General features: G+C 47.7%; 1 protein-coding gene across 1 annotated transcript in view; it reads right to left on the bottom strand.

Annotated features, from left to right (window-relative positions):
* Window positions 1-13457, bottom strand: part of WWC3 (WWC family member 3) — a gene marked incomplete at both ends in the record, with an annotated part of 131803 nt that overhangs the window by 62784 nt on the left and 55562 nt on the right. Inside the window, 2 exons of the mRNA XM_080719174.1 lie at window positions 294-370; window positions 9997-10200. Of these exons, the coding sequence (XP_080575300.1) occupies window positions 294-370; window positions 9997-10200 (281 nt within the window). The remainder of the gene's footprint in view (window positions 1-293; window positions 371-9996; window positions 10201-13457) is intronic.

Below are 13457 nucleotides of genomic sequence, written 5' to 3'. Positions count from 1 at the left end.
GATGCCGCCAGGTCTTCCCAATTGTCGGTGCATCCAGCTGCAGGGCCCGTGCGTAAGGACACAGGCTACTTTCTGTCAGATGTGCTAAGGCTTTACAAATGAATCTTTTTTCCTGACTACTAGAAGGAAAAAGTAGAGAGTACAATAAAGCGGAATAATGATTCCGGGAAATTGAAAATCTCTCTAAAATATGAGCGTTACACACACCGATGCACACAGAACAAATCATGAGTAGTACTCTCAACGAAAATACAGACGGTGTTTCTAGTTGTGAAAGCACTGGTATTACTTACCCTATCCCGACGACTTGCTATTTCTGCCTTAATTTGGTGTGGGTCATACTTTGTATTTGTTGAGTATCCAGAGAAGGCTAAACAGAAGGAAAATATCTTATTTAATAATAGATCCTTGAAATAAAGAAATATACACAGGAACTTTTGCTTTCCCTATTAATCAACTCTAAGTCTTACATTGGCTCCTAAGCATTTCACATCCTTAAATCGTCTCAATGTTTGATTTTGGCATCGGGACTTTCTACATGATCCCCACTAAGAAAATATATGGCTGTAGGAAAATCAAAACTCTCTTTTTACTACAAATCTACTATGGTTAAAAGACATACATACACAAGGCGAGACAGATATGACTGTGGTGCGGAAAACTGTTCTGTGTGCGTGATGAATGCAGTACGAGCCGGTTTTTACTCTTTCCAATACATACGTAGAAGCCACCAAAGGACAGAACTGAGGTACTCACTATTATTCTAGAGGCTTGTTATTGATGGGTGTTTAGCTAAAGCCCATCACACCGCCCAGTGCACTGGGCAAGACTGAAGTGCTTTCCAAACACAGCGTCACCAGTGTGCAAGGCCCCGCCGAGCTGTTTAAAGGCTATGCACACTCTGCCAATTTCTGTCTGCACAGAGAGCTGCAGGCCTTTTCTGGTGGCTGGTTCTCATTCCTACCACGCCTTCCATGTTTCTGCATAGCTTCTCTTGGTGTTTCTGTCTCCTTCCTGAAAGAGTGGGCTTTGCACTATGGCAACTCGACTTCTCTTCCTTGGTTCGCATGTCTTCATCTGTGAGTCACCGGCACATTGGCATCATCGGCCTCCGGGTGATTGTCCTTAACCTCACCTGCTCAGAAGATTCATCCGCGGGGCCCGTGCCCTCTCTTCGATCTGGGTTCCAAAGGCCGACCGTCACACAGTTAACTGAGGTGCCTACAACTCAAACTTAATTTGAAATCCTGCCCTGGCTTTGTATTGGGGAGCGTGGTTCAAAACCATCCAGCGGCTCACACAGCATCATTATTTAAAACCTCAATTAGAACCACAGCCAAAGTTAATTGAAGCAGTTCCTATTTCCCATTTTAAAAGCAGTTCTATGGAAAATCTACTATTTAAGCCCCATTTGGTCAGAACTTCAAACAACTGAATCTACTAGAAATAACTATCTAGACAGACTGTTTGCCAACTTTATCTCCAATTTTCTTATACTTAGAACTGTGACCTCTTAAAGACATGGAGTCAAATATTTTTAAAACAGAATTCTTGGGTTGTGGATGTATCTCAGTGGTAGAGCACTTGCCTAGCATGCGTGAGGCCCTGGGTTCAATCCCCAGCACTGCCAAAACAAAAACAAAACAGAAAGAATTCGTTCTTAGGTGAGAATGCCTGTTTCCAAATCCTACAACTTCAATCCTGACGGGTTCGTGGGTTTCATTTAAGATCCGCCAATGAAAGCGACAACTGAAACAATGCCCTTGAAAGGTAGAACTCATTTGTAAGAAACCTCCACACATCGAAGTCTCCCAGGCCTGAGCTCAAAGGCTTTCCACTCTGGCTCCTCCTTCCATGCGTGTCAAGCTTGCCAACCCAATAGTCAGAAAGACAATGCCAGCAGTTACCGCCAGGGATCTTTCCCATCAAGGCTAGAAAGGACCACAACCACCACCAGAGTTCAACAAAGTTAACTTCGGTGTCGAACATCAGTAACAATGACAGGAAATCATTGCCACCAAACAGTTTCTGCCTGTGCAATTTCACAGGGAAAATTAGCAGAGACTTGAAATTTGCAGAGGAGGTGTGGTGGACACTCCTAGACATCTACGCAGCAACTCCCCCCCCACCATTGCTGCTTCCTACCTAACAGGCCCCCAATGTTAATGGGGAGCCGCCACTCCACAGGAGACTTGGTCCATGCTCAGTCATAGACAGGGAGCCTGAAGGCCCAAGAACACCACGGACCCACCAACCCCACCGATGGAAAACCCCACCCAGCCCCAGGAAGATTCTATTATGTGACAATGAATTACCTTATTGTCTAGGCCCATGGGAGTTAGTCTTTCGTTATTTACAGCTGAAACCATCCTAAATGACAGATTTTCTCAATACAGTCTGGAAAATCTTGATACTATCATGTTACCTTTGATATGGTGTCTAAATTGTCAAATTCCAGGTTGGGGATGAGGGAAAAGGCAACTCGAGTGCCTACAACCATGACTACATTTTATCTCCAAACACTAAGAAGAGGTGTGAATGCTGGCATAACTTTTATTAGTATAGTTCCATTCAGAGATAAAAAGTCTCAGCTCCTTAGATCTGCCAGTAAATGTAACAGAGCCAATTAGAGTCCCAGGACTCCAGGCCTCCTCTGAACAGCACGCACTCCACAATGGTTATAAAAAGGTCTTCCTCTGCCGAGCACGTCTCCAGTCTTGAGATTTATGATGAAGAACAGACTTCCACCTTGGAAGCTTTCCTCTCTCTTGAGAGCTGAGTGTACAGAGCTATTAAATACCTTAAGGAGTCTGCTCAGACACATAATATTGCTTTGGATGATATAATAATGTTATAGCTTTGCTGGACCACAACAATGTAAATTATTACACCTTCCTATTTTAGAATGCTTTTCACATTTATTTCACCTGTTTTTATAAAATCTTCATGAAAGGGAGATGATGATTATGTTTCTCCACTTTACAGATTAACAGACTGATCTATACTATGCCATCATTCACAGAAGGATTCGTATCTAGAATCTGGGCTCCTGGGGGGATTATCTCTTGGTAAACACGCGTGCTCTGCTGCAGCCTTCAAAATTGAGGCTTGCCGACTAATACATGCCAAAAACGCTGCGTGAGCCATTTTCCTCCTGCCTGCTCCAACATGCGCACATGAAGGCAAGCCAAAGTCTCAACCGCTGACTGGAGCCCTTATCCTAACCCAGACAGTAGATGAGAGAGCCCTTAGCGGAGCACCCAGGGAAGCTAGTCTTTGTGGGATGGGCTTGGAGCCTCAGAAAGAATGTTGGCAGGACGGATGGCTGATAAGGCCAAGCCTCGCCACCGCCTGACCCGAGCATCCAGGGTGAGTCAGCACCTTCTCACCGGAGATAAGGCTGACTCTTTCCCAGGCACCCAAAGACACTTTCCGTGTATTGCTCCCAGCAGCAGCGTGGATAGCAAAGTCACATTCCTACTACAAGAAGGAACATTCACAGTCCATCTTGACCAGTGGCTCTCAACTCGGGAATCCTCCGGGGAGCTTTAAATATACAAACACCACCTAGGCACGATGGTGTACACCTGTAATCCTGGTATTATGGAGGCTGAGACAGGAGGATTTCAGGTGTGAGGCCAGCCTCAGCAATGTAGGAAGCTCTTGTTTCCATATAAAAAGGGAAAAGGGCTAAGGGTATAGATCAGAGGTAGAACACTCCTCGTTTTTTTTGGGGGGGGGTCTGGGGATAGAACTCGGGCATTCGACCTCTGAGCCACACCCCCTTCCCTATTTTTTATTCTTTATTTTGAAGCCAGGTCTCACTGAGTTGCAGAGGGCCTCACTAAGTAGCTGAAGCTGTCCTTGAACCATGATCCTCGGGTCTCGGCCTCCCAAATGCTGGGATTACGAGCCATGCGCCACCACGCCCGGCTCAACACTCTTGGATTTAATCCCTGGTACCAAGAAAGAAGGAAAGAGAGAGAGAGGGAGAGAGAGGAAGAGGGGGAAGAGGAGGGGGAGGAGGGGGAGGGAGGGAGAGAGAGACCACCAACGAAAATGCCTCACCATCCAAGCCCATTACATCAAAGTCTCTCGATAGCATAAGGCCCAGGCAGTGGTAACTTGTTAAAGGACTCTAGGAGATTTGAATTCAAAGCCAGGGTTGAAATACACTGGTACAGACCATGGGTTGGAAACTTTTTCTGCAAAGGGACAGATAGTAACTATATTTTACTCTGTGGGCCATAGTCTGTCTCAAATACTCAAATCTGCCATAGACATTAAGTGGGTGAACAGGTATGGCCGTGATCCAAGAAAACCTTTTTGGCAACTTTACATTGGATAAAATTGATTCAGATGATAATTCTTTCAGGAGGTCCTGCAAATGATCATACAGTTCACCTGAATGCATCCGAAGGCTAGAGTTTCTCATGAAAGAAAGGGTAACTCTAGAGAAAAGGTTTCTGAGCTAATGAATGCATTCAGCTAAAAGGAAGGCAAACAGAAGAGCGTGTTGCAAAGAAAGCATAGAAAACGCTATGAAATGGAGCTTTAGAAAAGTCCCGGCCATGTTGCGTGAGAGAATGAGCCCATCACAGAGCAGTTCCGTCCCCGAGTTCTGCAAAGCACCAAACAGGGCTGAGCACCGGAGAGTGAGCTCAGGGCTGAGCAGAATAAGACAGAGTTGAGATCTTGGTTCCTGGAGACATGTGTGCTCTCTCCAATCCAGCAAAGCATCTGAATTTGTCAGGAACCAAAAGGCCAAAGCCTGGATATTCCTAGACACCAGATGGCCCAACACTGACACCAAACCTTTCCTCTCCGAGGAATGGTGTTTGATTCTGGTGGTTTCCATAGCTCAGGGGTTAGAAATGGCTCTTCTAGTGAGCTGCCCTGTTCATCATTACTGCCTCCTATTCCCTTATGATCAGCCACAAGGGATGAATTATGTGCCTAACGTTTAGTAGGAACCAACAGTAGGTTATTAATAAGTATCTGTCAAAAACTTAGGCGAGTCATTTGGTGACCCAGTGTGGGCAGTGAGAGTCACAAAGTCGGACGAGCTCGTCCCCCCCACTTGCCCTTCACTCTTGCATAACTGCCAGGCAGTGTGACAACTTATAACCAGTCTTTACTTTCAGATAACTCAAAAAAGAGGTGGGAGGGAGGCGCATCTTCCAAGAACACAATCGGCTCTTTTGAGCTGCCTCTTGTCTAGGAAATAGTGCAGAGAACTGAAGGCCACTGGCAAAGCAACTGGGGTTCAAATCCAGATTCTATCACTTCCTGGCTATGTAGCCTTGAAGGAGGAATCCGGCCTCCCTGCGTCCAGCTTCTCAGGAGAACAGCACGTGCTCACAATGATCACACGAAACGTGAGCTTATTCCATGTTGTTTCCTTTCACTTCAAGCTATTGCCAGTGAAGGAAGCAATGGAGACTGAGCCCCAGATGGCATTCAGTTCCCGGCACTAGGACAAAGAGACCCCTTCCTGCTCTAGATGCCTCGCTAGCTCTGAAAGAGATCAGGTGCTGGGAAACCTATGGCCGACCGAGCCAGGTGTGCTGTGGACACGGCCAATGGCCCAGCCCCTCTGGCAGGGATGGCCAAGCCATCGTTTGATTACGGCAATTCCAACCAACAGGATCTCTGGACTGAACTTTACCCTGTGGCCAGAAAGAATTCATTGAGTCATGACTAGCAGGGCTTTCCTCGTTGTAATCAGTAGTTCAGGTTAAACAGCAGACTGAAAGAGTCTGGTAGAAGCCCTAGAGACTGCAGCAACTTGATAAGCCACTTGGATTAACTCCCAGATTCCACGCATAGTTGACTTTTTCCCTGGTGAGCTGATAGGCCCGGGAAGCTCCACTGGCATCTCTAGCCCTTTCATGAGAACAGGCAGGCCCAACTCTGGCCTCCTAGGCAACCGACTCACATGGAAGAAGGGGCCGTGTCTACACTGCGACGTCCAGCGGGCCAGGCGATGGAAACTGATCACCGTAGTAGAATCACAGCACTGCAGACTAGTCAGTTTCCTCCACTGAAGAAACAGACACCATTCCAAGAGAGTGTCTTAAATATTTCTTATTACTTAGCATGAACAAAATTCCACGGGGCACAGGAAAGAATGGCCAAAATGTCAAAGAGGGGAAGAAAAAGCCCATGGAAACACAAAAGGCAATCTTGTTGAATGTCCCAGCTAGGATTGTGAGTTCAGTGTCTTGGGGATCCTGTGAGATCCCCAAGACATACCGTACGCTGGGCTGTGAAATCACCTCGACGGACTGTGGAAAATTGAAATCGCGCCTAGTGACCTTATGTCACGCGGTCAGCACTGCGCCGCAGCGCCCTGGCATCTTCCAGGTCAGGGGGTCTCGAGTCGCCACACAGTGCAGCTCAAGTCCTGGCTGCACGAGCACTGGTCAGCATATGACACACGCCGCCTCCTCAAGCTGACTCAAATTTTCTTTCAGACACTGACAAGAAACTTCTTGCCAAGTTTTCTGATATGTAGTTCTTCTGTTCATTCTTTTGAAACGTTGATTTGAGAGCCTCCTTGGAGACCTATCCAAACCTGACCAGATACCAGAGTAAGGACACAAGGGCTGCTCCAAAGAAACGCGGAATTAGGTTGAATCCAGAAACTGCCGATATTCAGCCCCTCTTTAAGTGCAAAAAAGATGGCAATTTTGTATAATTCAACCTTCCTTCTGACAAGCAGGGCTAGGATTGCTAACTGTGTGGCCTCGGAATCGGTTTCAAGGCAATGGCTTCCCCGGGTGGGAGCTAACAGCACCAAGTCTGTGGGCTTCGGATCCTGTGACGTCACCAAGACATACCGTACGCTGGCGGGGAAGGGACCTCAACAGAAGCGGGACACTGAAGTCTCACCTAGTGCAGTCTTGGACCACAATGGAAATAAGTTATAAATCAATAGCAGCATGAGGTCTTTTAAAAGTTCTAACAACTTCTGAAGAAACCCTGGGTCCAAACCTAAATCACAAAGGGAAGGAAAAACTATTTGGAAATGAATAAAACCAAAAACATGGCATTTCAAATTTTTGAAATGCAAAGGAATGTACAACTGAGGTACAGGTAAAGACAGTTTACAGCATTTGTGAAAATATATGAAAAGTGTAGCTGGCCCTGGCGATGCCTGCAGTCCTAGGACTTGGGAGGCTGAGAGGACAGCAAGCTTGAGACCAGCCTCAGAAACTTAGCAAGACTGTTTCTGTTTGTCCGTCTGTCTGTTTTGTTTCTTTATTTTGTTTTATAGTACTGGGGATTGAACCCGGGGACATTCTACCTCCGAGCTACACCCCAGCCCTATTTTTTATTCTTTATTTTTTGAAGCAGGGTCTCGCTAAGTTGCCGAGGGCCTCACTAAGTAGCTGAGGGTGGCTGCAAACCTGCGATCCTCCTGTCTCGGCCTCCCAAATGGGATTACAAGCGTGCGCCACCACTTAGGATCCTGTTTTCAAAATAAAAAAGTCTGGTGGTGTAACTCTGAAGTAGAATGTCCCTGGGTTCAATCCCCCATACTTAAAAAAAAAACTCTAATATCAGTAATCTAAGTTTTCACTTCAGGAAGCTAGAAAAGGAAGAACAAAGAAGAAATGAAATGGTGAAGCAGGAAGAAGGAAATAGTAAAGAAAATTTACAATAGGCAAGACCTAATAGGTGTGCGGGACGGGGGGAGAAAGTCAAAACCCAGTTGATTGTAAAGACAAAACTGACGGAAGCTTAGCTACACAGAGTAAGGGAAAAAAGAGAGAAAACACAAAGTATTCATATTGAGCATGAAAGAGAGGACACAGCCTCAAAGCCTGCAGACATTAAAAGGATAACAAGGAGGTCCTGTGAACTTTTTATAGACCTGACAGCTCAGATCACAGTTTTGCAGACTCCTGCAGGCCAAATCCGGCTTGTTACCTGTATTTAGACTTTTATTGGAAAGCAGCCAGACACACATGTTTACACGTTGTCTCTGACTGCCTTCACTAGTAACAACAGACCTTGAGTAGTTGGGACTGAAATCCAATGGCCACGAAGCTGAAAACATTTCCTACCGACCCTTTACAGAAAAGTTGGCTGAGTTTTAGATTAGATGAAATACACCAATTCTTTGAAACATACAAATCCCAAAACTTATTTAAGAAGACATTTGTTAAAAAACTAAATACCCGCCGGGCGTGGTGGCGCACGCTTATCATCCCAGCATTCGGGAGGCTGAGACAGGAGGATCGCGGTTCGCGGACAGCCTCAGCTACTTAGTGAGGCCCTCTGTTACTCAGTGAGACCCGGTTTCAAAATAAAGAATAAAAAATAGGGCAGGGGGTGTAGCTCGGAGGTAGAATGACCCTGGGTCCCATCCCCAGACCCGCAACAACAACAACAACAAAAAAAACAACTAAATACCCTGTTATGTATTAAAGTTATTGAATCTGTAGTTGAAAACATTCCCACAAAAAAGTCCAGTTCATGGTGGCTTTTCTAGTAAATTCCATCTGACAGTTAAAAAATATTAATATCAATCCTATACAAACTCAGAAAAGGGAAAAGAACACCTCTCACTTCATTCTATGAAGCCAGTATTACCCTGCTACCAAAATCAGAGAAAGAAATTGTAAGAAAACCGTGGACACAAGAAATCAGCCTCTAAATTTCAGCACTAGGCTGACCTATCACCTTTTGCTGGAAAGTTTAAAAACAAATAGTATGAACAAATATCTAAAAAATCAAGAGATAAGGTGAGTTGGAATCAACACATCATTATACCGGAGGCGCCTCCATTCCCTCAAGGCACACAGTAATAGAAATATCTTAAATTCCTATTACAGAGGCGAAGCCTTACCACTGTCCACAGCTTCTATGTTTTTCTCATCTTCGACAGTAGCTGCAATAAAAAAGAGCACAGGACACACAGCCTCCTGGCCTTAATTCCATTCTGACTTGCCACACAGAAGAAAGCTCTCATCAGGTCTGTAACGCTCAGAGCTGTGTCACCATGACAACACTGGCACAAGGCGGTCCCTGCACCCCGTGTCTAACTCGACTTGAGTTTTTGTGGAGGTTTTTGTCGTACTGGGGTATTCTACCTCCAAGCTATACCCCCAACTTTTTTTTATTTTAATTTTGAAACAGAGTTCACTAAATTGCTGAGGCTAGACCCAAACATCCCATCCTGTCTGGGCCTCCCAAGTACTGGGATTACAGGCATGTGCCACCATGCCCAGCCCAGCGGAAACTTAGGTTTCAATAAAAGAAAACCTAATGGTATCAACTTCATATAGTCTCTCCAAGTTCCCGAGTGCCCAGGAAAGCGGCAGCCATGCACCTGTGGTGGGCCGCTGGCAGTGACAGCAGGAGAAGGACTGGCTCAAGCAGTGACCAACCGTGTCCGTAAAAGGCCTTTGGCTTTTGAGACCGGCCTCTGGTAAAGAAGGGGTCAAATGAGAAAGAGCTAGGCACAGCCATTTGCTCGAGGGTCAGAGAGACTCCTCCAATCCCCGGCATTACACAGGGTTCCTCCTTCTTCAGTGTTCAGCCCAATAAGGCCCAAAGCCCAAGCCAGGCCTCTTACAGAGAGACAGGTGCTGGGCAAGCCTGCAGGCCCCTGAACCCTCCCACCTGGGATGCAGGAACCCACTGTGTGGGTTTCCCACAAGGTCATACCAGACGAGCAAGAGTCATTGCAGCGATCTCCCAGCAAAACCCTCTTCCAAAGTGCCAGTCATGAGACAGGACGGTGTTGCACGGCACAGCCTGAAGTCCTGCCGGCTTGTTTATTGTTTTTAACCTGCTCCATGGGGGAGGGGCCTGGCCTTTCTGAAGTCCATATCCCAGGGCACTTGATAAATAGCGATCACCTAACGGTGTGCCCCGGGAACGTTTGCAAAGCGGCCTTGCAGGGAGAGCGGGGTGTGTGCGGATCACCTAGCAGAGGACTGGCTTTGAGTCACGTGCGTTCATCGCAGGGGCAAGTCAACTCACCGCTGGCATACGAGCGGCTGTCGTCCTCGCACAGCTTGTACAGCTGCTGGTACTCCTCCTGAGCCAGCTCGAAGCGCTGCTGCTTGACCTGGTAGATTTCCTTCTTGGCATTAAGCGCTTCCTGGGCTACAATGAGGTACTCCTTCAACATCCGTTCTTGCTCTCGCCGCCACTGCTCTCTGGGATCCTCGATCTGGGTCAGCTCTGGGAGGAGATGGGAAAGAACGCAGGTGACGTACGGGTAGAAATCTGTGGGGGAAGCCGGGCGCGGTGGCGTGCGCTTGCTATCCCAGCATTCAAGAGGCGGAAACCATACGATCGCGGTTCACGGACAGCCTCAGCCACTTAGTGAGGCCCTTCGCAACTCAGCGAGCCCCTGTTTCAAAATAAAAAACAAAAAGCCAGGCGTGCGTGGTGGCACATGCTTGTAATCCCTGCGCTTGGGAGGCTGAGACAGGAGGATCGCACAGGTTCGTAGCCAGCCTCAGCTACTTAGTGAGGCTCTCAGCAACTTAGTGAGACCCTGTTTCCAAATACAATATAAAATAGGTCTGGGAGTATAGCCTGGAGGTAGAAAGCCTCTGGTTCCAACCCCAGTACCACCAAGAAAAAAATAAATAAAAAAGAAAGAAAGAACAAAGCCAGGCATGGTGGTGCACACTTGTAATCCCAGCATTTGGGAGGCTGAGACGGGAAGATTGCAGTTCATGGCCAGCCTCAGCTACTTAGTGAGGTCCTTTGCAACTCAGTGAGACCCTGTTTCAAAAATAAGAGGACTAATAAATAGGGGTTGGGGTATAGGTCATAGGTAGAATGCCCTTGGGTTCCATTCCCTATACTGCAAAAAAAAAAAAAAAATCTATGGATGGACCAACGCTTGCGCAGTTGCGGCACCAACCAAAGTGACAGCTCACTGGCTGCCAGGACACACGGCACAGGAGATTCTGCGCCATGAACATTCTATTTCTGTACCCACAGCTCAAAGGAAAAGAAAATTCTACAGATACAAACCAGGCCGATGGAGGAGGGAAGACCATACAAGGCGACATTGCTTTATTTATTTATTTATTTATTTATTTATTTATTTATTTATTTATTTGCAGGTCTGGGAATGGAACCCAGGGGCATTCTACCTCCGAGCTATACCCCCAGCCCTATTTTTTATTCTTACTTTGAAGCAGGGTCTCACTGAGTTACAGAGGGCCTCCCTAAGTAGCTGAGGCTGTCCGCAAACCGCGATCCTACTGTGTCAGCCTCCCAAATGCTGGGATTACAAGCGTGCGCCACCATGCCCAACTACTCTTTTGGTGTGTGTGGATGTGTTACTGAGGATTGAAGTCAAGAGGTTCAACCTGTAGGCTATAACCCCCACCCCTTTATTTTGAAACAGGGTCTAAGTTGACAAGGGCTAAGTTGTCAAGGCTGACCTTAAACTTGTGATTCTCCTGTCTTAGCCTCCTAAGTATTGGGATTGCTGAAATACACCATTGGGCCTAGCTCAAAAACACACTTTAGTTGGGTGTGGTGGTGCACGCTTGTCATCCCAGCATTGGGGAGGCTGAGACAGGAGGATCATGGTCCAGGGACAGCCTCAGCTACTTACTGAGGCCCTCTGCAACTTAATGAGACTGAGGGGGTAGCTCGGAGGTAGAATGCCCCTGGGTTCCATCCCCAGTACTGCAAAACACACACACACAGACACACACACATACACTTTAGACATATGTTAGAGAAAATGAACCCAAATGTGGCCAGAACTGTCAAACTAACGTGTGTGTGTGTGTGTATAAAATATATATGTACATATAAAACATATTATGCAAAAATATATATGTAAGTATCTGTGCGTGCTACTGTGGATTGAGTCCAAAAGCATTCTACCTCTGAGCTATCTCCAGCCCTTTTTACTTTAGTATTTGGAAACAGGGCCTCACTAAGTTGTAGAGGCTGGCCTTGCATCTGATCCTTCAGTCCCAACCTCCCAAGTACGGGGATGACAGGCATGTGCCACCGCACCCAGCTAAAACTAACAGATACTCAGTGTGCTTCTCACTGACCTCTTCACCATGAGCAACAGAAACGCTACCCACCGTGACTCGCATCTCTTCTCTTCTCTTCCCATCCCTTGCTGACTTCTCCTCCTCCCCACAACTCCCCGGCTCCCCTCTCCTTCCTGCCTTCTCCCTCCGCAGGCTCTTGGGAGGGCCCACTCTGACCTCTGGCTTCGGCCCTTGCCTGAGCTCCAATCTTTTACTCCCGACCACCTCCTAGATGCATCTCCTTCTGGACTGAGACCTAGAGGCATTCTGAGCCAGTCATTTAAGGCAGCACTCATTCTCACACACCATTGTTTCACTAGCAATTACAAGACGGAGCCTCGGACCCCACGCTGCCTCGCCCCCTGCCTCTCCTCCCACCACGCACAGCGGGTCTAGCGCCACCGCCACCGGCTAGGCCACCGACCTGGGAAGTCAAGCTGATTCTCCTCCTCCGCGAACCCCGCTCATAACGGGAGCCCTCCCAGAACAGCCGGGGCTCATCGGGGATCCGTGACCCCTGCCACTGGATATAATGACTGGCGACGTGCCCTTCTCTGTTTCCCTGAACTTCACTCAGACCCCCGCGGCCGTCCTCCACGGCACCCAGCTTCCTGTCTCACGCCACCACGTGGCCTTCCTGACTCTCGCTTACACACACACACACACACACACACACACACACACACACACACACACACGCGCGCGCACTAAAGCCCAAAGCCCAGCCTCCTCAGCGCAAGTGAGTCCTGAGGCTCGCAGGCAGGCTTCATCTCCCTCAGTCCTCTCGTTCACAAGCATCCTCTGTGGAGCGAACTTTTCCAGAGTCCCTGGACAGGCCTGCTGCCTAACCTGTGCCTCTGTTTATGCTGCTCTGACCTCTCCTGGCCCCAGGACAGCCCCTGTCGACCGCAGCCTCCCTTGGCCTCCCAGCATGAGTGGCATGTGATTGCTTCTATGCCCTCTTGCTTCCCAGGTAAACTTGACGCCCTAGAGGACACCACTCACTCGGTCCAACAATGGAAGGTTAAAACACCATAAAAAGGAATGAAGCACCGGGGCCTGGTGGCACATGCCTATTATCCCAGTACTTGGGAGGCTGAAGGAGGAGGGTCAAAGGTTGGAGGCTAGCCTCAGCAACTTCGTGAGGCCCTCTGCAACTTAGCAAGACCCTGTTTTCAAATAAAAAAGTAAAATACGGCCCAGGGTGTAGCATGGAGGTAGAGCACTCCTGAGTTCAATCCCTAGTACCAACAAATAAACAAAAAATAGGAATGAGCCGGGCGTGGTGGCTCACGTTTGTAATCCCAGTACTTGGGAGGCTGAGAAAGAAGGATCTGGGTTCGCGGCCAGCCTCAGCTACTTAGTGAGGCCCTCTGCAACTCAGTGAGACACGGTTTCAAAATGAAAGAATAAAAATTAAGG

Source organism: Muscardinus avellanarius (genome assembly GCF_963383645.1).
Source record: "Muscardinus avellanarius genome assembly, chromosome: X".
In the NCBI taxonomy this organism is placed as follows: domain Eukaryota; kingdom Metazoa; phylum Chordata; class Mammalia; order Rodentia; family Gliridae; genus Muscardinus; species Muscardinus avellanarius.
The sequence above is the reverse complement of the archived record's forward strand: the minus strand, read 5'-3'. Positions and strand labels throughout refer to the sequence as shown.